The sequence below is a fragment of the Colobus angolensis genome, unplaced genomic scaffold (assembly GCF_000951035.1).
Source record: "Colobus angolensis palliatus isolate OR3802 unplaced genomic scaffold, Cang.pa_1.0 Scaffold136, whole genome shotgun sequence".
Lineage (NCBI taxonomy): Eukaryota > Metazoa > Chordata > Mammalia > Primates > Cercopithecidae > Colobus > Colobus angolensis.
The window spans coordinates 5,290,418-5,314,450 of record NW_012114444.1 but is presented as its reverse complement, the minus strand read 5'-3'; the positions used below and the strand labels follow the sequence as shown (position 1 = coordinate 5,314,450).

At 47.9% G+C, this 24,033-nt stretch overlaps 1 protein-coding gene across 3 annotated transcripts in view; it reads left to right on the top strand.

Moving 5' to 3' along the window:
- Positions 1 to 23,269, top strand: part of EDN3 (endothelin 3) — a 25,904-nt gene extending 2,635 nt beyond the window's left edge. The window contains exons 3-5 of one of the 3 annotated variants that reach the window (XM_011934513.1): positions 18,280 to 18,456; positions 19,656 to 19,701; positions 21,615 to 23,269. In XM_011934513.1, the coding sequence (XP_011789903.1) occupies positions 18,280 to 18,456; positions 19,656 to 19,701; positions 21,615 to 21,743 (352 nt within the window). In that variant the 3' untranslated portion in view covers positions 21,744 to 23,269. Of the gene's footprint in view, positions 1 to 18,279; positions 18,457 to 19,655; positions 19,737 to 21,614 lie in introns of all 3 variants that reach the window. The other 2 variants (XM_011934514.1, XM_011934515.1) reach the window with 2 other exon arrangements.
- Positions 23,270 to 24,033: the final 764 nt, after the last annotated feature.

Here is a 24,033-nt window from a genome sequence, read left to right as displayed (position 1 = left end):
GGATAGGTCTGGAACATCCGGGATAGGTCTCATCACATCCGGGATAGGTCTGGAACATCCGGGATAGGTCTGGAACATCACGCTATCATGCTCGAAGGGCAGGCAGGGTGACTTCACGTTGAGCCAGCAGGACACTTGCACAGGGTCCCGCATTCAGACAGATTCTGGCTTGGCTTAAAGTCCTGCTGTCACTGTCTTGAAATCCTTAATACTTTCTGAACCAAAAGCTGCACATTTGCATTTTCTCCTGGTTCCCACAAATTCCGTAGCTGGTCATGATACCCTGATTTGCTGGCTGGGCTGTGTCCACCTAGAGGATGGGAGGTGCCTCCCTGTTTCTTTCCCTTTGTGGAGAAGATAGAAACCGTGAGTGCTGGGCCATCATCGATTGCCTCTTATCCTCAGACAGCAATGGGAGTCACCTTTCCTTATAGCCCCTGCACCTTGGCACAGCCCTTTCTGATTCTTATCCCGTGTCATTGTGCTGTGATCAAATTCACTTCATAGAATGGAGGGCACTGGGCAGTCACCAGGAACTGAGCTCTTGTCTTGGCCAGAATCCCCAGCTATGAATCTAGAAGGAGGAAGAAGAAAGCTAATGGAATGACAGGTAGGAACCTGGGGTGGTGGGCAGGTGGGAGAGGATTTAGAGACCATCTCGTTCGTTGCTGTTTACCAAGCCCCGGAGCACTGGCTGGGGAGGAAGCGATGACTTGAGACATGTCCGAGAGTCTCAACCAACACCCTGTGATCTGTTTAAAATTCTGTCTCATGCACCCTGCCATCTGTTTGAAGTCCTGTCTCATGATTTTGAGTTTGTCCTGAAATGAAGCTGTGGATCTCTGACTTTTTCCAGGACAGCCAACTTGATAACTTTCCCCCTCAAGTGTGATTTACCTCTTCCCCTCCTTCCCGACCCTGGTTCAATTTAAACACGAAGAAAGAAGGATTAAATCTGGTGTTTGAGCGTCCCCTGAGCTACTTGGGAAACAAAAATGACAATAGCCAGACTTGAGCGTTTTGAAATGAGACAGGTGAAATAATTTTTGTGAGGCAGAATTTCCCCAATGGCCTCCTTCCCTCCCTTCCTGCCTCCCTCCTTTCTTTCTTACCCTCCAAACTTCCTCCTGCCCTCCCTCCCTCTCCCCCTCCCTTCTTTCCCTCTTTTCTTTCCTTTCCTTCTCTCCTTCCCTTCCTTCCTGAAACTCTGTAGATGTGTAGATAGGTCTGTTTGTCATCTTTGAAATATCTCAGACAAGACTGCAATTTGAGAAAATGGGCTATAGTGACAGGGAACATGAGTGACAGGGAGGAATCTAAAAAAATCACTGAATTGAGCAAAAGAGGCCATGGTAGTGGGTGACACAGTCTTTTCTAGTGGTTCTGTCTCCCCATTAGATCGCAACCCCACCTCTCGTGTGTTCCCCTCTCCTGCTGTCATGTCCTCTTCATTCATGGACTGGCCTCGCTCTCCGAACTTCTCCACTAGGTGTGATTTCTGCCTGTCCCAGCAGCGGCTGCTCTGGGCACTAGAAGGAGCCTTGATTCTTGTGCCTCAGTCGGGGGTCTTGAACTTTGGGTGCTTTTCACCTTTCAGAGTTCTCCCACTGCCCATCCAGCTGTGTGAAGACAGGATCAACACTCCTAGTTGATCTTGGACAGAAATTTCTTGAGTATGGTCATTTTTGCTCCCTTTGAGGATTTGAGATGCTGCAGGAGTCATGTTGGGAGTTACTACCGAGACCTGCTTTGCATCTCCTCGAGGAAAGTTAACTGTCTAGTTCAGGTTCAAGAGACTAGTTGGTCTCTTAAGTCTCTTTTGGAAAGAAGGTCTGAGATTCCTCAGCTGTCCCTTTGGCCCTCCTGCTTTCTTCCCCTCCTTAGTCCTTCCAGACCCGAGATTGGTCGGCCCTTTCTGTCAGCACCCAGCGTGACACAGATGCTCAGGAAATGCTGGTTGATTTATGGCTAAGTCCTGCAACCTGGGAACTCTGGCTCATCTTTGCTGTTGCTGAGCCCCTAAATCTCCAGTGCCTTCCCCCACACAGGAGGCCTCTTTCTCCAGGTGCCTGGCTGCTCTTCAGGGGCCTGCACATCCCTGTAGATGGGCATGGGCAAGAGAATTTTCCTTGGGGATGTTGCCCATAACTTCTGTGATGTCTTCCCAAAAGTCCATGGCCCCAAAGAGGAACCAGATTTATACTTGTCCCATCAGGGCTGCTGGGATCACAGCTCATCAGTGGGCTAGCATGATTTCCATTAGCCTTTCCTTGGCTGTCCCCAACAGTCCCCAGGCCATCCCAGCACTGCCAACAAAAACAAGGTCCCAAATCAGAGAAAAACATATCCCATCCTATTGTCATGGAAAATTTGCCAAGAATAAGATAGTAAGGGGACAGGTGGTGAACAAGAGGTCCGTGTGCTGATGTCCTTGCACACTGCGGCTGTTCTCTATGAGCAGACTGAAGAAACAGGTAGCTGGGGCCTGCAGGAGACAGAGTTCTCCAGAGAGACAGAACCAACAGGGTGTGTGTGTGCAGATTATGCATATATCAGAAGTGTAGTTGCCAAAGGAAATATTTGGTTGCTCTTGGGGGCCATGGATTTTTATGGAGGATAAGACAGAAGTTATCGGCAATGTCCCTCCAGAAATATATATATGGAGAGAGAGAAAGAGAGATTTTGTGAATTTGGCTTATACGATTGTGGGGGCTATGCAGGCCAGAAATCTGCTTGCCAGCAGGCTGAAAATTCCCAAGGAAATTGATGTCAAGGAGGTCTGGAAGCAGAATTCTTTTCTGTTTGGGAACCTGTCTTTTCTGTGAAGGCCCCCAGCAGACTGGATGAGGCCCATACATTTTGGAGGGTCAGCTGCTTTGCCCAAAGTCTACTGATTTAAATGTTAATCATATGTCAGAAATACCTTCAGGGCAACATCTAGGCTGCTGTTTGGCTAAACAACTGGGCACAGTAGCCTAGCAAAGTTGACACCTAAAGTGACCCATAATGGGGATATCAGCTCGAACATATCCACAGGTCCACATTTCACGGTGGACCAGCCCCTCAGAGCCTGGCTGAAGACTGAAAACCTGTTTATCCAATGGCTGACTGAGCTGTGAAGCATCCAGCAAAGAGCCCCACTGTGTTCCTTCCCGACCCATGGGCTGAGGGATCCTACACCTGTTCATCCCTCTAAGGACATCCGAGGGAGGCATTGCGATGCTGGATGGTGACCGGAATTTCTAAATCAAAATCTGACACATATGGGCTAGCAAATAGGAATGTAGTTACGAAAAGAACACGGCAGGATGTTGGGAATCATGACCATGGTGGAAAATTTGGGATTTACAATCTCCACTTGTGGAGAAGACTCCAGAACCCTGGAGTGCTGCCCCTGAGTCCTGGCCATGACTATCTGTGTGGCCTCGAACCAGGAGGTGCCGTTGCCTCTCTGTGACCCTCTGGAAGGTGCAGACATCAGCCACTCCAGGACAGTGAGCTGTCAGGTCTCTCCTAATCCCAACAGTCTGATCAGCTCCTAGCAAAATGCCCAGGCCGGCTTCCCAGGCTGCCCTGGAGCAAGCCACACTTAACTTAATCCAGCAGGAATGCCATTTGTTTTGAGTTCTTTTCTCCCCTAAAGGCATAAAGAGTTAAAAAATAATAATAATTAACGAAACAAAAACAAAACATTTAAACTTGTATTTTAATGTATTCTACCACAAAAGGGCAGCATCACAAATTCTGACTTTGCCTTCTATATTCTTCAAGAAAGGCATCTTGGCATGGTCTCAAGAAGAGATATTCCAAATTTTAGAACATCCCAATAGAACGGTTGGATCTGGAAGCCCAACTTCCCGAACATGAGGAGCCAGCTGAGCACCAGTGATTTTGGGATCCTGATAAAAGTCACCCTGGGCCAAATGCGGTGGCTCACACCTGTAAACCCAACACTTTGGGAGACTGAGGTGGGCAGATCACTTGAAGTCAGGAGTTTGAGACGAGCCTGGCCAACATGGTGAAACCACGTCTGTACTAAAAATGTGAAAAATAGCTGGGCATGGTGGTGTGTGCCTGTAATTCCAGCTACTGGGGAGGCTGAAGCAGGAGAATTGCTTGAACCCGGGAGGTGGAGGTTGCAGTGAGCAGAGATCACGCCACTGCACTCCAGCCTGGGTGACAGAGCAAGACTCCACCTCAAACAAGAAAAAAGTCACCCTGACCTGTGAGCCACACCTGGCAGTATCATTGTTGGACATGTGGCCATTTGAGGCAGAGGGCCAGTCTTTCTGCCATCATGGTTTTGGAAAGGAGTCATGAATAGTCTGCTGCTAATACTGATGCCATGCATGGATGGTGAGGACGGCCGACCATGACTGTGACCTCATGTCATCTAACGGGATCGGCATGATAGCCCCATTATTTGGATGCTTTTGTCCCTGTAGTTTACAGGAAGAAGCTGAGCCCAGGAGGCAGAGTCAGTTGCCCAAGGTTGCAGAGCTTGTGAGTAGGGACCTGGGCTGCCAGCCCAGAAGTTTGGCCCTGAAGCCTGCACTGTAAGCCTCCCCCTGTGTGCACGTTCCCAACATGGGCTTCTTAGGTGACTAATGTGCCTTCTTAGGTGACTCCTGCTTTCCTTCATTCAATATGTTTTCCCTGAGTGCCTCACCTGGGAATGGGGCTCTGGGACCCAAGAATGAATAAAAGACATGGTTCCCCATCCGTGACTGATTCAGGGTGGTTTTGTTCTTTTTGAGACAGTGTCTCATTCTGTCACCCAGGCTGGAGTGCAGTGATGCAATCATAGCTCACTGCATCCTTGAACTCCTGGGCTCAATCGAATCTCCCACCTTAGCCTCCTGAGTAGCTGGAACCACAGGTGCATGTCACCATGCCTGGCTAATTTTGTAATTTTTCTTTTTTTTTTGTAGAGATCTGGTCTTGTTACATTGTTAGGGCTGGGTTGTTGTTCTTTTTGACAGTGATGATTCATATGTATAATTCTATGTAATCATATATTTGCCCTTTTGCAAGATTATTTTTATTAACATATGTTAAGACATGGGCAAAGCCCAAATTCTTGTTCCATCACAAGTCCTAAATTTTATTCTGGAAATGTAGCCTTGGCTTGCATAGAAGCACGTGACTCTTTAGCCTACCAGAGCCCTTAGTGGGTTCTCTGCAGGTAAGAGGGGCTGGTTGAGTGTGCACTCCAAGCAAACCAGAAGTTTTGTCCTGATGTCAGAGAAGCTGGGACAGAGGGGGCTGAGTCTGGAGGAGAGGTCAAGGGACCCCTAGGCCATGAGCTCCGTTCCTGGTGCAGGATTTTTCTTTTCTTGGCTGCTGCTCTGTGCCTCGTTCTGTCTTCTTGTTTCTTGGTGTGGTTACGGGAGCAGGGCAGACATAGGAGGTGGGGCTGCTCAAATCCATCTCTTCTTTGCAGATCCAGTTTCACACTATGGTTTAGGGACTCCTGGGGTTTAGAAAGAAATGGGAGTGGGGCCCACTCATCCGAATTGTCCTGTGGAGGAGGAACAGATCCCTTTGCATGGGTTAAGAGCTCCAACTGTGGGCTCAAATGCCTGGGCTGGAATCTAGACCTGCCACTTAGGAGATGTCACCTCTGAGACCTTCAGTGTCCCCATCTAGAGAGTGGGGGACTAGATAGCACTCTATGAGGAAAGATGTTTTCAGGATGACACAAGAAAGTACACAGGGCTTGGTTAGCACAGTGCCTATAATCTAGTAAACACTCAATGTCTTGAAGACCGTGGCCACAATGATAACAACACAACCTCCAGCCCTGCAGAAGCCCTTCCTGGGCCAGAACCAGTCCTTCTGCCATATCCCATCCTGTGACTGGAGGATGCTGGCTGGCGAGTAGAAAGTCCTTTCTCAAGTGCTGCTGGGGTCCACCTCCTTGGACCGTCTGACTGTGATCTTAGCTCCTGGAGTGCCCCGGAGCAAGCCTGTCCACACTGTCACCTGCAGGACGGTCTGTTAGCCTCAATTAGCAGAAGGCTTACAGACCCTGGGAAAAGGTGTGCCTGGCTGTCTGCTGTTGCTGATAAGGAGCCTGATAAAGAGTCTGTGGTCAAAGGTTGCTGGGCTGGGCTGAGATTCAGTCCCGCCCTTCCAGCCCCTCCTTTCTGCTTTCTATTGCTTCCCTCTCCCCTTGGTAAATCACTGGAAGTTTTCAGGAATGGGGCACGGTGCTCTTTGCGGCCACCAGTCTGGGGCTGTGTCTGTGAAATAGGAGGTAGGGGTGGTGATTGGGGTGATCAGGGTGTCAGTTCAGGAGAATAGGAATGATCTGTTTAGTACCTCTTTGTTAAACACCTATGCTGAGAGCTCTATGAGGCATCTGTGGCTCTCATGTCCTTGGTACGTCCAATAGAGTAAATATAATGCCTTGTAATTTGCAGCTGAGGACCCCATGGGGCCCCAGTAGCCTCACTTCCAACCTCACCCAACATTGCCCAGGACTGAAGTGAGTGTCACCAACTGGGAGTCACCAGGAAGCAATGGAGGAAATCCCACAGACATTGGTTTAGAAAACATCATTTCATGATGTGCTTTTGAGACGGGCATGTGAAAGAAGAGGGTGCTGGCCAGACTAAAAGGGACTCTGAGCTTGAGGTTCTGACTGATCATGGTTTCAGGAGTTTTTTCCCCTCACATAACCATTTCTATCTCTTCCTTAGAAATTAGCACACTTTGGGTACCAGTTTTGAGTTGGAGTGGCATATTTCTTAGAACACTGGACGGCAAGATACTTCTTTAAAACTGGAGGGACTTAGGGCTACATTTTGCAGTTTGTTGGAAAGGTCAGTCCTACGAGGACTTTTCTGTTGGGGATACACAGGCAGAAAGCCCGTTTTCTGCCCCAGTCAGCAGGAGGGGTGAGTGGTCCAGGGACAAAAACAGACTTGGTGGAATGCAACTAATCTCCACTTGGGAGACAGGGACTTGAGGCTGGAAGGCAGTTTGATTTGTAGCAAGAAAACTTGGTACAAAGAGGTTGTGACCCTGTGTGACCCCAAGGGAGAATTTGGATTTCTGCAAGATGAAAGGGCCATTACAGTGAGGAACTTGGCCTTAAATCTGAAGGCAGATGAAAGGCTCTGATGTGTCTGGTTATGTTTGTTCCCGAAAGAATTTAAAACAAAGGAAGCTGGGAGGCAAACAATGCTGCTGCTTTATAATTCCAGTTCCAAACCTCAGAGGGGGAGCTGTAAAGGGTGACCTTGTCTACGGCACCGCCCCACGTTCCAGTGTATAGGAAGTGGATAGTCTCTGTTTTGCATGAGAAAGTGACCTGGTCTCCTTCGTTGTGGTGTTTCAGTTGAAACAGAGTTCCTCAAAATTGTAAATGCACACACATATACACACAGACTTTTGTGCACTTTGGAATAGAAATTAATTGCACTTGCAAAATAAATGGCAGAGCATGGCTGACTACAGATGGCCACACGTGAATGAATTGTTTGTCTGCGTAGTTTTGGGTGCTTCTGAATCCTGGTTCACCCACCAGTCCTCCCAGGAACAGACAGACAGGATGAGGCATTGGCTCTGTTTCTCATCTGCCCCACCTCAGAGTCTTAGGAGGGCCAAGAGCTTCGGGAGAACTTGGGGACATTCACAAGTGCTTGGAAGCACTGGCCTCCTCTTCTTTTATGGCCTTCTCAGGGCAGATTTCGGGGGAGCTCTTAATAAACAGTAACTCAGGAACAGAACCGTCAGGGAGGCCTGTTCCCCAGCTCAGTAATTTAAAAACCAGAAACAGCTGAATTTCATAAGCATTGATGAGAAAGGTGCTGACAGACATGGCCGATGACATGACTGGCCGCTGGTGGACAGTTTCGCCCCATGGCTTGCGGAGTGTAAAATAGCTCTGCCGAGACCATCCTGGCTAACACGGTTAAACCCCGTCTCTACTAAAAAAAAAAATACAAAAAATTAGCTGGGCATGGTGGCGGGCGCCTATAGTCCCAGCTACTCGGGAGGCTGAGGCAGGAGAATGGCGTGAACCCGGGAGGCGGAGCTTGCAGTGAGCCGAGATCGCGCCACTGCACTCCAGCCTGGGCGACAGAGCGAGACTCCGTCTCAAAAAAAAAAAAAAAAAAATAGCCCTGCCGAGAGTCAGAAGCAGCTGCATGAGACAGCAGAGGTCCATGTAACTTTTCTGGATTTTTGGAAATCTGATTTCCATGGGTCTCTTGCAGGGCTGGGAATAGACTGGGGCGAGTGAGGCACTCCCTCACGTACAAACTTTCAGGAGGCACCAAAAACTCAGTAGGAAAAAACAAGTAAAATGTCATGCACTGTTTTCAGAAAACCAAAATGAGTGCAAAAAATTCATAATTGACCGAATATTATTTTTAATAAAGGCAGGATCCAGCCCTGAGCTTGCTGCACTTACTCACCTGCCTCACCTTAATCTCAGTCCTGGCATCTTGTTTGAGGATAAAGCCTGTGTCTCTAATACAGACTCAGTAGTTTGAGGTAAGTGATAAATCTCTTGGAGCTATTACTGGAAAGGGGTCCCGATCTAGACCCCAAGAGAGGGTTCTTGTACCTCAAGCAAGAAAGAATTCAAGGCAAGTCCATAGAGTAAAGTGAAAGCAAATTTATTAGAGAAGTAAAGAAACAAAAGAATGGCTGCTGCATAGAGCAGTGGTGTGGGCTCGTTGATTGAGTATACTTACAGTTATTTTTCGATCATATGTTAAACAAGGGGTGGGTTATTCATGAATTTCTGGAACTGAGGGTTCCCCCTTTTAAGCCTTATAGGGTAACTTCCTGATGTTGCCATGGCATTTGTAAACAGTCATGGCACTGGTGGGAGTGACTTTTAGCAGCTAATGCATTATAATTAGCGTATAATGGGCAGTGAGGACAACAGGAGGTCACTTCAGTTGCCATCTTGGTTTTGGTGGATTTCGGCCATCTTTTTTTTTTTTCCACCTCCTGTTTTATTAGTGGGAGTCTTTGTGACCAGTGTCTTGTGGGGACCTCCTGTCTCATCCAGTGACTAAGAATGCCTCACCTTCTGGCAATGCAGCCCAGTAGATCTCAGCCTCATTTTATCCAGCCCCTATTCAAGATGGAGTTGCTGTGGTTTGAACACCTCTGACAGAGCTACCAAAAGGACATTACGCAAGGACACAGACAATTGGGTTGGGTGGAAGATGAGTGTTTCTTTATAGTCATTGTGATGGTGAGCGTAAGTCTTGCTCATGAAGATTTTTTCCATCCTTAACCTGGTATCTCCTGAAAATTAGCAAGGGTGTCTTCTCTTGCTTTCTTTATTCAAAGGCATGTATGATGGTGTTGGCATTTTTTTAATCCCTCTGCACATACCCCCATCCTTACGAAAATACTTGCTCCCTGTTTTCCCTCTTCTCTTTCCACTGCTGGGAACTATTTTGAGCCCTGTCTGTCTGCAGCTTTGCATAAAGTTATAATGAGGCTGGGCCAGGCAGCCATGGATTTCTCATGCCTACATTCGGCCTGGAATTCAGCAGGGTCACTGGGGGCTGGGGAGAGAAACTCTAGCCTAACTCATTTGATGCATTTGGGTTGTACCAGATGGAGGGAAACCTGCTAATCTGTAGGATTCCATAGACAGCTTAATTCCCCACATTTTGGAGGAGTTTGTTTCTCTAATTTTTTTTTTAACCATAAGTCTTGAAAATCCCACACCACAAGAGTTATTTTTCTGTTGTTCTCTTTTCCTTTGACCCCCTGGTGCTTCCGCCAAATATCATTAAGTGTGCGGGTACCTGTGTTAGGGGAGGAATAGGTCTATGGTCCAATGAGCTGACGGGATGATAAATTCTGTGACTCTGAGATTCTTTTTAATCTCAGCCTTATGGTAATAGGCCATGGAAGAGTGTAAACAGTTTGGGCTAAAGCTTTCTAAATACAGTTGATGAGATCCTGGGAACCACTTATCTGGGGTGGGGTGGAGCACCACACTTTGAGTTTGGTGTTAGTGCTGGGACAAAGGTCGAAGGCCTTCTCCAGTGATTGTGCTGTTTAAGGATATTCAAGGGATGGTGAGGGCCTTTGGAAATATCTGAGTGGAGTTTGGAGCCAGAGGGACCCTGGAGAGACCCAGCCAACCCTTTTGTTTCTCAGGTCCAGAGGAAAGGTGCCCACCTTTCCTGTGAATGAGTCATCCTTGGGACTAGAAGCCTGGGTCTGCCAGCCTAGGAAAGCCTCTGTTTTGCCTCTGCCACCTTACCCATCTGTGCAGCCTAGTTTGTTCACCAAGGTGCTGATGTGGCCTGCAGGAGTTATTGCCAAGACATAATTCTTCCACTTCAAGTAATCTAGAGGCCACAAGTAATCTAGAAGGTTTTCTGGGAAAGCCCCTCAAAGACTGGCTGATTAAGGACAAAATAAGTAGAGATCCATTGAGTCAGCCAAGAACGTCGTATGTTTGGGACATTGCGTAGGGCCGTGAAGTGATGGCTGATTTGGATCTTAGTCATTCATTCATTTAACAGATATTTATTTTTGAGATATTGGGACCTGATTTTGAGCCAGACATGGTGTCAGCTGCCCTGGATGGAGAGGTGAATGGGGCAGACACAACCAGTGGCTCCGGCTGGACAAGGTCTTGCTGTTGCTGAGCCAGTGGGTTGTGCCTGGGCCAGACACCATCTCTTAAATGAAACAAAGGAACTGACCCTCATTCTTAGGTCTGATTGGTAGGGGTCAGTGCTAAGTATTCTTTTTGAAAATGTATGTGATTACTGTTAAAATTATCAAACAGCCAAGTCCTGGATAATTCCAAAGATTTTTTGAGGGGGAAAAGAGGGAGAGAGAGTGTATGTTTTAAAAAGGTGACAATTAACCCACAGCACATTGCTCACTGCTTTTGATATTTCCAAATATTCTCGAATCATGGGCTCTTTCTGAGGGCTGCAGGAGATAGACTTCCCATCTTGTGGGGTGATAGGATGAATGGTCTGGCTCGGGTCCTCCCAACTTCAAACCGTGAGAATTTTCTGCAGCAGAAGTAAAGCTATGAATTGCCGGTTCACTGTTCTGATGTTTAGGAAGCATAAGCTTTGTATAATATTCTTTAGAACCAGAAAGCACCTGTGTGTGTTCTCTGCTTGTATAATGAGGTCACTGAGGAGCTATGTTTCCTGGCCTATTTTCTTTCCTGGAGGTTGGAAGAGCACCCCATGGGCTGCCTGGCATAAGACCTGGCCCGCAGCGGACTTTCATAAGCATTTGATGAGTGGGCAAGGAATAAGTTCAGTAGAGGACAAAACTTCTGAAGTGTTCAAATGAGTGTCCGGGGGTGGGCTCCGAGCCTCCTGGGAAGGAAGGGATCGCATGCCTGCCTCCACCTGCTGAAGGGCAGACAGTGGGCAGTGGGCACACCTAGGGGAAAGGAGGGGCCTAGCCTGCTTCCACCTGTGGAGGGCAGACATTCCACAGTGCGCACACCTGTGGGAAAGGACTCCCGTCAGCTTACTGTGCTGGGTTTGTCCTGATTCTGAACATGCTTTTTTGTGTGTTGTTGCAGTGAAGAAAATTTTTGCTTGTCCTCAACAGCTGGGGAGACTACAAGCCTTCCTCTTACACCCAAGACGCCGTGGTTGCCATCTCATGAAAGTGAGGTCCAGGATCAGCCAGAGTTCACTGGTCACAAGCAACAGAAACGTAGTCTAGCTGGCAAAGCACAGGAGGAGTTTATTGGAAGGACGCCGAAAAGCTCACAGACTAGAGGCGAGAAGAAACCCTAGGCTCTGAAAGGAGGGGTGCTAGGACAGGATTGGGGGTCTAGGGGTGTACCAAGTGGACAAGTGGGGGGCGGGGCCGCTTGGCAAATCATAGCTCCAGAGTATTTTCTGATCTCGAGTTTCCCCTCTCAGGAGTCTCGAGAGAGAGGGAGTCAGATTGGCCCAGTTTAGGTCTCCTGACCAGTCCTCAGGCAGAGGTAGGTAAGGCCCAGCGACTGATTGCCCCCCAGGGACCTCACACAATGGGAGGGGGATAATTCTCCAAAGAAAAGATGGCAGACTGGATCCTAGGAGACAAAAATAACCAATGCTGGCCTCCTGCTGCAGAGAATTCCCTGCTTCTCCGTCCTCGGAGTGCAGGTGCCCCTGTTCCTGGTCCTATCCCTCCCCTTTGTCTCCATGTGTTCCTGCATAGCAGTGTCTGCTGGATGTTTGCTGAAGCAGAGGGTCCCTTCCATGGGCCTTTGAATGGTCAGCCACTTCCACACCAGAAATTGCATATGTAGGTGTGCTGGAGGGCATTTTGTTTTTTCTAAGGGTATTTGGATTAATCTTCCTATTTCACCCTGTCTTACTCATTAGAGCCACGTTCTAACTGGTTCAGATTACGGATGGTAAATAAAGGTGATTGACACTTTTCTCCCTGCCCAGGCAGACATTTCTAAGCTTGGGAGAGTTGATGAGGGATGCCTTCTAGGGAATGTAATAAAATCTGAAATCGAGCTGTAGTTAGAAAGCATGCAAGGGTCTAGAAGTTGTTTCTCCAGGGAATGGCAGGAGGTGGTATCCAATGACTGCTGGTGCCTGGCAGCTGGGGGCTGCCTCCTGACTGTCTGCCAGTGGGAAACAGTTGTTTCTCCTCCTCCTGGCCACAGGACAAGTCACAGAGCCACGCTTTCTGTACAATATGTCTCCTGGGCCAAAAGGCAATATTGCCTCTGCTTTCCCAGTTCAGAAGGAAAAATGTGAACCAAGGAAGTAAATCATCAACTTGACATGTATCCTAAGTGTGACATGAACATGTTCTATTTGTTGGGGAGACACTCAAGTCACCAGCCGGGCTTTTTAAATGAAAACAACACCTCTATTTAAATGAAACAACACCTCTATTTGTAAAGAGGAAAATAGTATCAGGTACTAATTTTGTTCATGTGTCATCTGACCTGTCTGCCTTCGCTTTATGGAATAAACCACTAGACTACGAGTTGTAAACTCAGATGCTCCTGAGGGCCAGACACATAAAAAAGATGAGTGAATGGGGCCAGGTATAAAACTACTGAAAATGGTGGGGACTGGGGCAGAATGAAGGGCTTACGCCCAGTCTCTGACATCATTACCTGGCTGCCATGCTGGAATATGAGGTTGGTATTAGCACAACTTCCAATTCTTCAAGAAAAGCTGGAAATTGGGATGTTTATGTGAAATTTCCAGATTTAACAAAAAACACTATGGTTCACGCCTGTAATCCCAGTACTTTGGGAGGCTGAGGGGGACGGATCACGAGATCAAGAGACTGAGACCATCCTGGCCAACATGGTGAAACCCTGTCTCTACTAAAAATACAAAAAAATTAGCTGGGTGTGATGGTATGTGCCTGTAGTCCCAACTGCTTGGGAGGCTGAGGCATGAGAATTGCTTAAACCCTGGAGGCGGAGGTTGCAGTGAGCCAAGATTGCGCCAGTGCACTCCAGCCTGGCGACAGAGTGAAACTCTGTCTCAAAACAAAACCAAAAACAAAACACTGTTGACTGTAAAAAGCTGACAAAAATGCCAATTTGCTAACCTCAGTACTGGATTAAAAGTGTATGTGTGCAGGGCCCCGCCCCTTGTCTGTCTTTTCATAAGTTTCACCCGGAGTCTAGTCCAGCACCTGCATGTTGAAAAGCAGTTGGCAAATATTTGTTGAATGCTATTCAGTTGTGGTGGGTGGAATAAAAACTGGGTTTTCAATAGGGAATGACAGTTTGATAAGCTTTCCTAAGAATTTAGAATCTGGTCAGTGGGAATACCTGTGTCTCTTCTTTCAAAGTTTCAGATATACAGGCCAGGTTCCTGATCAGAAAGATGGAGAGTGTTAATTCATTTATGAAAAGGCAACGCGGAACTTAAAAACAGAATCTTTAAAACAAAAGTCAGCTTTCCTTATTTAGAAACTTCTTGTAGAGAGAAATCAAGCATTTTCAGTGTGGTGTTGCAGATGAAGAATGGATATGGGAGATTTGGGAATTTAATATTTAATAACACTTAGACATGATGTTCGGAAAAATGTGACAAATAAGAAACATTTGATAAATAAGACTCCGATGTCACCAATCAAATAACGAATGTTCTGAATACCTAAGTTGAGTGATAATTTATTAGATGAACACACACAACACCAGAGATTGCATATGTAGGTGTGCTGGAGGGTATTTTGTTTTTTCTAAGGGTATTTGGATTAATCTTCTCACCTGCTTTTCTTTTGCATGGAGCTCTGTGTTATAACTGAGACATGAACAGATGGAAGAGCTGCCTACTTGTATAAAGGATTGTATTGTGAAAACTCCATTGTATTACAGAGCAGTAGGCCCCAGCCACTGGGGAGGGCATGCTGGTCCAAGGTTCTTGGCCAATTTCATTTCACGTTCATGGTCCACTGTTAGGTCTTCCTGTTCACTATTCAGTAAACAGCCAGTGACGAAGCTGTACAAAAATGAAATATAAAGGCTCATGAGATATGAGTACGTTATCACAGCTGAAATAGAAGCGCTCATGAGCTGGTAATCTGGCGTCAGACCTCGGTAAGAAGGTGGTGTCGAATGAGGTGACCTGTGCACAGCCTTGGGTTCCTTATTACCCTTTTTTATTGCTAAGTCAAACATCTCAAATGCCAGGCTTAGTGGATGGAACTTTTCTGATACAACTCACTTGACCTCCCAGACCAGATAAATAACAACAGTAGCTACTGTTCGCTTACAGCACTTTGCTAAGTATTTTCCATGCAGTGTCTCCTTTGCTTTGTCCAATTGTCCAACCACCCTTTTGCCGACCAGGAAGTTGTTGAGAGGGTGAAGTGATCATCATGTAACATAAGAACAGTATTACCAGGTCATGTGTCTCTGTGTGTACCTTGCGCATACCTGTACCTACTGGCCTTTTTTCCTTTACCTGTTTTCATAGTCCAACAGCATATAACTCCTGAAGGCACGGACACACAGGGGTATGCCCTTCTGTGTCCCTATGACACTTACATTGATACTACGCATATAGTGGATGCTTAAAAATGTTGGAGATTCTTTCAGTGATTTTTGTGGTTATTGAACTCTTTAGGGTGAAAAGAATCCAGTCTTGCCAGACTAGAATGATCTCACCATGAACTATCAGTTCGCAATCAATAATCTGTCCGCCTGGCCTTGTGTGAGGCCCATGGTGGGTAAAAAAGAAGTAAAAGACCTGCCCTCTCTTTTGAGGATCCAGTAATCTGCCTTTAGACTTGGGTAAGAAACACCGCAACTCTGGGCCCTGTGGGTTGGAGGACTGCCTCTGACACCGCTCTGGTCATGCCTCCCACCCCACTGCGAGAGTCTGGGACTGAAAGCCAAATGCACCCTCTTCAAGACCATGTTCCAGGTATTCAGGGGCTGGAATTCCCTACTCACGCATCCCCCAAGACCACTTCCAGGGCCTGCACAGGTATCCTCCAGGGCCTGCAGACACTTGGGGATGAGCAGGGCTCCGGGGACATATCCGCAGGCCTGCAGGGTGACAGCTGTTTACAGGGAAGCAGCCTGGGGCATCCACGGGGAGTGCTTGAAGCCAGCGCTGGTGTGGGATGGAGCAGGATAGCAGAGAAGGTGCTAGGTCTCCACCACATTCCAATACGGATTGGCCAGGAGCCCAGGATTCTGAATTAAAGGCTGGACCTGTAAGGTGTTTGGAAGCCACATTTGTCCAGATACAGGAGATAACACTTTTTCGTTTAAGGGCTTATCAGATCGATTGAAACTTTTAAATGATTAGCCCTGTGAGAGGTGGGCCTCCATTGTGAACTCCTGTTCCAGACTCTACAATGTCAGGGGCAGGCCCTGCTGGGCCATCAGCGTCCCTCACCTCCGCACAGGTCAGCCAGCAGGGCACACCTGGAAGGCCCAGGCCTTGGTGGAGGGGTTTGTGTGCCTCAAGGCTGTGGGGGAGGGGAGGGAGCCCTGCCTCTCTAAACATTCTCTGAAACTGCCAGGTTTCATTTGCATACCGGCACTTTGCTGTGCTTGGCGGCTGGGGAAGTGCTAAGCCTGTCTTTATTAACAAATACCATGTTGCCTTGTTTCCTTACTTAAAACACTTTCAGAGTGTTTTTGCTCAAGTTGAGTGGCTCTACATGTGTAAATGCATAATCAGCTGACAGCAATTTCAACATTGCAGGTCTCACTGTTGATGGAGAAATGGGAGCCTTGTTATTCCTTGTGTGTAATTTTCATCAAGAAATGGGGGGCTGGATTTAATGTCAACACTTAGAGATTCAATGTGGCCCTATTACTGGAAAAAATACACCTTTAGCCAAACCCTGCCTCAAAACAATACCTACATTGTCTTGCTGCACCCCTTACCCCCATTTCCCATTCCTGAGAAAAAACGGGCTCAGTAGAGGGCTGGATCCTGCCCTCTGTCTCCGTTTCCTGAGCACAGACGGCTCATCAGTGGAGCCTGTCTCTGCCTGGAGGGAACCCACCACCTCTATTTCTCGAGGAACTTGGGTGGGAAGGAGTTAGGGGAAGAATAAGAGTTGAAAAACAGGGCGGGTCAGTTTTAGGCTCTTGTGTCCAACCCAGCAAGGAGACGGGGCAGGGAATTCCCTCTAAGCATTAGGTCACTGTGAGGCGCCCTTGCCCAGTTGGCCCTCACCGCCTCAAAAAGGCTTTATGGTGTGTGATTCAAATGAAAAGAAATTCAATTTGATTTTATTTTGAAAATGCAGAGTGGGGCTGGGTGCAGTGGCTAACACCTGTAATCCAGCACTTTGGGAGGCTGAGGTGGGCAGATCACAAGGTCAGGAGATGCAGACCATCCTGGCTAACACGGTGGGACCCCATCTCTATTAAAAATACAAATAATAACAATAATAATTAGCTGGGTATGGTGGTACGTGTCTGTAGTCCCAGCTACTTGGGAGGCTAAGGCAGGAGAATTGCTTGAATCAGGGAGGCGGAGGTTGCAGTGAGCCAAGATCTGTGCCATTGCACTCCAGTCTGGGCTACAAGAGCAAGACTCTGTCTCAAAAAAAAAAAAAAAGAAAAGAAAAAAGAAAATGCAGAGGGGATGTCAGAACTTGCTTTGAAGTGGATAGTTGGTACTACGAAGTGGGGTTCATGGAAACCAAGGTGGTTAATTTTTGGGGACTACTGAGAAAACCAAGATTTATTGGAAAAGTGGATTTGGCCAATGTTTCTTCTAGCTATTAGTAATTTGTCCCTCAAATCATGCTAGTAAGTTAAGAATCTGCTTTTAACTTCTTCCCGCTGAACTGCCTGGCAGGCGCCCACTTCTTCTCTGGGGAGTGATGATTTGAATGTGCACACTCATTAGAACCAGGTTTCATGGGTTTTGCTCTGAACCACACCATTACACTCCGCCTGCCAACACCAACCATAAATGAAATTGGTAAATAGTTTCAAGCCCTCTTCATAACGTGGCTCTTCTGAGGCTGGCTCCACCCTCAGCTGCACAGCTGGGCCCTCGCTCACCTCTCTGAGGGCATGGAGTGTTCCTTCTGATGAGGAAGCAACTTTCAGAGGCCAGGATGCATCTCTAACGACTGTAATTGCATTTGCTGTCTTCTCATTAGCACAAACTGCAAGGCCTGCTGTGCACACGGAAGAAACTCAGTTCAAGGCCCAGTTCTGGCCTCAGGCTGCGTGGTAGGCAGGTGGTCTGATCAGGGCAAAGACCCAGACCAGCACATAGGTTGCCCCACGTGCCCTTGACATAGGAAGAAAAGCCTCTGGAAAGGGTGCTATAGTTGTTTTTAATTATTTCTCGGCTTTCCATGAAGTGAGGTGGAGGCCCAGATGGTACTTCCAGAGCCGAGGAGCAGAACCCGGCCCGGAGGAGCTAGGCCAGCCATAGTTTGGTCTTGAAGAGAATGAAAGCCCACCCATGTTCACAGAGCGCCGAGCCCTGGGGCGTTCAGGCCACACCTGCAGCCGGTGCCTTGGGTGAGGCTAAGGGCCTCACGAGTGCAAGCACACATGCCCAGATGCCTGCTGGGCTCTGAGAGGGCTGGCTGCTGCCCAGCTACCCAGACCCTCCATGTCCTTCCATGCCCTCAGCCCCAACTCTCTTCCTGGGGGTTGCGGAGGGCAGGGAGTGCACAGTTCACTCCAGAACCTTCCTAAGACCCAGAGCTGTAGCAGGGAGGGTGTGAACACCAGTTTCTGAGACCTTTTCAGCCAGGCAGCAGTTCTCGCTCCACACCCTTGGGAGCCCCTGAGCAGGGAGGCCTGCGTGTGCTTACCTAACATTACCCTGTGCTTTGCAGACAGACCGTGCCCTATGGACTGTCCAACTACAGAGGAAGCTTCCGGGGCAAGAGGTCTGCGGGGCTGCTTCCAGGGAACCTGCAGCTCTCACATCAACCACACTCGCGCTGCGCTTGTGTGGGGAGATATGACAAGGCCTGCCTGCACTTTTGCACCCAAACTTTGGACGTCAGCAGGTATGACCCTCCTCCAGTTTCACTCATTTGCAGATAGGCATCAACCCTTGGCAGGGCCAGGCCAGGGGCTTCTCAAAGGAGGGTGTAGGATGGTTCAGTCATATCCTGACCCACTGTCATCTTGTGGGCCAGAGAAAGGAGGTGCTGAGCCCAGAAAAGACCCAGGTCCTCAGCATCAGGAGGGCAGGAGATGCAGCGTGCCCACCCGCTTGCTGCCTTTTGGAAAGAGGCTTCACAGTGGCCATGGCTGCATCTGGTTTCCAGACATGTTTTTCTGGCCTGTACAGCACTTTGTGAAAATCTGAATAAGTTGCCAACACTTAAAAGATTGAAGAATTAACCCCTGCCAAATGCATGTTTTTAGCCTTCTCGAAAATAGCCCATAAGAGTGCAAAAGGCTTGTTGGGGAAAACAAAAACAAAACCAAAAAGAAAAACCCAGCACGTAGGAGCATCTGGTCTCAGAGACTCCCTCCTCTTTGGCCACTCTCAGCTGGAACTGAGTGGGGGCATCTCATGTTTGACTAGGACGTGCAATATCCATTTACCTGTGTTACTAATTTGTCTTACTTTGTAGCCCCTGGAGGCCCCCAAGTTTGAGACCCTGTGGTCTGTCCTGGCTGCTTTAGGGAACCTTGTAGATCACGTTGAATGGGACCAACAGGGACCAACAGGCAGACTCCATGTTTGACCCAGGGGCTTTGAGCTGTTATTCACTTAACAGGTATTCCTGTTAATGCTCCTTACTCCTCTTTTTCTTAACTTTGGGCCAAGATTCATGAACCCAGTCAGGCAGATCAGCCCTTTCAAAACCCTTCTTGGAGCAGGTGTAGGTGAGCTGCCCTGATGCACACAAAAGAGACGTAGGCAGGGGTGAGCTCCCAACACCCCAACAAGGCAGGCGGTAGCGCTCAGGACCCCATGATCTGCCATCTGCGAAACCCGGTGTGAACTGCATGGTTTTCCCTCCTTTCGGGCTTTTAAACATCCGAAGAATAACTGAGTGGTGAGCATATTCTGTACTTCGGTAGAAATCCACCCACCGAGCGCTTAGCCTTCAGAAACTGTGCCTGAGACGCAGTCCTTGGGGAACGCACTAATGTGCTCATTGGTGGGGAAGAGGAAGTCATAATTTGACACCAAAAAACCAGCCACAGGGAAAGGCAGGTTGATTCATTAAAACCAGCTCTCTCCCCACAGTCATTCAAGGACGGCAGAAAAAACAGGCAAAGAAGAGGAAGGGAAGGTGAGAGGTGCCAACAGAGGCCTGTGTCAAAGGAGGTGAAGATGCGATGTGTCATTCCTTCGGGGGTGGGTGGAGGGTGTTTTGAGGGGGTGGCAACTGGTCTGGTCCAGTGGGAACCCCAGATCTCATGGGATGCTACACCCACAGGCAGTGGTGCCTTTGGTGGACCGTTTCTGGGGACAGAGCGGGCTGAAGCTGTGGACAGCTGCTGTCACTTGCCTGGCCCTGGCCACCCTGCTCTGTGTCCTGGGAGCCAGCCCTTGCATCCCTTATAGCTCTGGGCAGTGATGTCCTCCCTGGATTTCACTGGCCTGGACAAAGCTAGCCAACCACCACTCTCAGAGGCCCCGCAGGCTGCCCTGCCTAGGCCCACGCTTCGCCTCTGCTTCCTTAGCAACATGTGGTCTTTCTCCTCAAAAAAATCATTTCTTCTTTTCAGCAGCTGATTCCCGGCTGAAGTGAATTACAGCAGCTTGACAGCAGGGTCCCTTGGTTCTCCAGTTCATTTTATTATTTTTTTAACCCACTTGTCTTTTTTGTATGAGAGATCCTGACGGTTTCCTGTAGTCAAACTGGGCTTATTTGTCATTCTATCAATCAGAAGTCGTTATTAATGACTCAGCAGCACATCTGCAACGGGATGGTAATTTATGTTCATAATAATAGCCTGGAGGTGGCTTGGGTTTCTACAGAGACTGATCAAGGGAAGATGAACCCATGCTCAGTATACAGGAGGCTTTCCAAATTGGTGGCAGATCGCTTCTAGTCTAGTCCAGAGAGGGATCTGTCAGCATCCATTATAAAAATGGAGCGGGAGGAAGAGGGCTGAGGCGGGAGAGACAGAGCCCGGGAGAGCATGAGTCAGACCCAGATGGTCCCACTTTGCCTCTTCATTCTTTTTCCTCTTTTTCTCTTCCTCACCCCAAACCAAAGCTCCTCTCAGTGAGGGCGGGATGTAATTAAACCCATCCATCCATTGCATCATTTATTCATTCACTTATGCATTCGTTCAGCAAAGATTTGTTGGGCACCTGCTGTGGGCTGGGCACGGTTCTCGATGTTGGGGACACAGCAGGAACAAGGCATAGGATCTCTTTTATGGAGCTTAACTAGTGTGGGATGCAGACAGCAAACATGTACAATATAAAGTGAGATTGCAAAGAATAACAGAAAGACATGGCAGGGGTAGGAAGCGTGGGGTGGTTGCAGTTTGAGATTGGATTGACGCAGCCTCGTCTTTCTGACCAGGTGACCTGAAGGAAGGCTGGGAGAAGCCATAGGGATGAGTGAGGGAAAGGAATTTCAGGCAGGGGAACCAGTGAGTGCAAAGGCCCCAGAGCGTGCTCAGGGAACAGCCAGAAGGGAGCCCTATACAGGAGAAGCACACAGATCCTTTTGCTGTTGTGGTGATTATTACTGTTCTGTGTCACATGTTCAAAAGATGCGATTGGTGGTGCAGGTGTCCCAGCAGGGCCTGGAAAAGTGGTTCTTTCAGGTCTCTATGACTCACCTAAAGCTCTAGTAAAAAGCTTTACTTGGGAAGAAAAAGTTTCTTATTAAGCCAATGTTCTTGCTTTCTTGCAAGATTCAAGTTAGTAATTCCCAGATTTGCATTCTCAGAGTGGAAGCTGCCACCATCCTTAGCTTGTGATAATCAAAGATGGAACCAGGCTGCAGGAGGGCTCCTAGCAGCCTTGTCTGCTGGTGTTGTTCTTTTCACACTTTTCTAGTCTGGTAATAGGCTCAGAAATTGCTGAGAAGCACTGGGAAGAGGGTACGTACAGTTCCAATCACGGAACAGGCTGGAGAGGCAGTAGGAAGACGTTCCCTTTTTCAGCCTCACAGAGCTACAGAGCTATGCTTTCCTAACATACCTTCCTTTTTTTTTCTTTTGCCCCCTTTCCCCAAGATAGGTTGAAGTCAAGGACAGACAAAGCAAGCAGGCTTTAGACCTCCAGCATCCAAAGCTCGTGCCCGGCAGTGGACTCGCCCTCGGTCCATCTACCTGCCCCCGCTTCCTCTTTCAGGAAGGAGCCCCTTAGGAGGACAGACCTGAAGCATCCTGGTCTTGGGAGGCTTCTGTCATTTCTCACACACAGTTCAGATTTCCACCTCTTTATGGACAAGGAGTGAATTTGCCTGGGGCAGAACACCCACCCAAAGAGTCCGCACTTAACAATACCCCCCACTGCAAGAATGCCCAAATCCAAATGACCCCAGTTTTCCTAATGGGTAAAATGATCCCAGATGTGCCCCAGAGCATGACACCCGCAGCTCCAGTTTCATGCAGGAAATTGTTTTTGGAGAGGTTTGGCAAGTTGGAAAGCCACTTACTGGCTTTTGACATGACTTCTCTTGGAGAATAAGTGGACTCCAAGCTAACTCTTTGCAAATGTAAACACGTGTCCGTCTTGTAATAAATGCAAAATGCCCGTGCAGCAGAAGCATGCGACTTTCATATCCTTGCCTAGAATAGGCTGCATAGTGTATGTCAGTGAGGGCCACAAGGCATCGGCTTTAGACACAGATCATAGCTCTATGGGAGTTTATGAATTTGAAGCTTATGGGATTTTGTCAGAGAAATTTTCAGCTGTGCTTGATACCCACCAAAAGAATGTATCTCAAAAGAATGAAGGAAGAAGAAAAAAGGATCCTTGATATTTGTGACAAGAAAAGGAGAAAGTATCTGCAATACGGAGCTTGTTCCTGTTCAGTGACTGACCCTCTGTATTCTGTATAGACACCAGGACGCTACACAATGGAGTTCCCAGGCCTTGTTTGCAGGAAGCCGACTATAAAGACAGCCCCAGCTCAAGGCTATTAGGTTGAATATTTGCTTTCATGAATAAATGTGGATCTTTGGGGAATGGCTTCAAAATAAGTCATGAACACAAATTCTTTGTAAATTATGTAAATTCCTGTTTATCTATATAAATTGGCAACAACTGGGAATTGTACCGCCTGACAGTTCAAAATCTCTTTCAGCTGCTCTCTTCCCACTGAGCTGAGCTTACCATGAGTGTGGAAATGTGGCCCTGCCATGTAAAGTCGCCTGTGCAGGGGAGAGGCCACCCATCTCCCTACCCGGCCGCAGAGAGATAAGAAATGGCATTTGAGTTGGGTGTCCAGGGCCCTGTATGGAGACATTTAAGATGGTGTATGACACAGCATTGGCCTTGACCAAATGTTAAATTCTCTATGCGTATTTCATAAGTTATTACAGGTATAAAAGTGATGACCTGTCTTGAGGAAATGAAAGTGGCTGATTTGCTGGTAGAATTTTGTACAGTTTAGAGAAGCGATTATTTATTGTGAAACTGTTCTCTACTCCAACTCTTTTATGTGGATCTGTTCCAAGTAGTCACTGTATATACGAATAGATAGGTAGGTATTTTAAATTGCATTCTGAATCCAAACTCATATTCCTTAGAGCTTGAATTACATTTTCAAAATGCATATGTGCTGTTTGGCACCGTGGCAAGATGGTATCAGAGAGAAACCCATTCATTGCTCAAACACTCAGAAAGTACTGCCAAAAGCCTAATAAAAAATCTAAAGTTTGCTCTGATTTGTGGGGTTTTTTCCTCACTGTCTTTATGTGCGTGGTTACGCGTCGACTTTTCATGGACCTCTGGAGAGGACTGGAAGAAGTTGTGGTTTGGGAAGTGGAATACATCTAAAGTCAGTTATGGAGCTAGATGAGGGGCTGCCTGAATATTAAGGAAGAAGTGGGGTTTGGGGACCGTTCCAAGAAGGCAAAACATTCACAGCAGTCAGGAAGAGAGAAGCCTGGGGCGAGTGCCGGTTCTTCCTCCAGACCATTGTGCCTTCCTAGCAATGGGGGGGCTTCCTTGTGGCCCTGCCAGAGATGGCTGTGCAGCCCAGGATTCTAGAGAGAGGGCACTGCTGGGGGTCTCAGGATTCTAGGGGAAGAACCGCAGGGGAGCTCAGGGTTCTGGGGAGAGGGTACTGCAAGGGAGCTGGATTCCAGGAGAGGGCACTGCTGGGGGTCTCAGGATTCTAGGGAGAGGATGTGGCTGCTGAGTTCTTGATAACCAGAGGCAGCAGTGATCACACCTGCAAGTGTTTAAAGCTTGTAAGACATCTCTGGGGACTCTGGGGATGTTCCGAAGGAGTGGGGTTTCCTTCATTTTCTTTCTTCCTTTCCTGCCTTCTCCACCTGCCTTTTGAATAAAGAATCAGAGACCATCGGAGACAGGGAATTGGACAAAGACAGGCCCAGCCAGAGAGCAAAGAGAAATTCAAGAAGAGGAGTAGGTTTGATGGCTACCTGATCTGAGGAAACTCGGGAGCCTCTTCTTTTAATTAAAG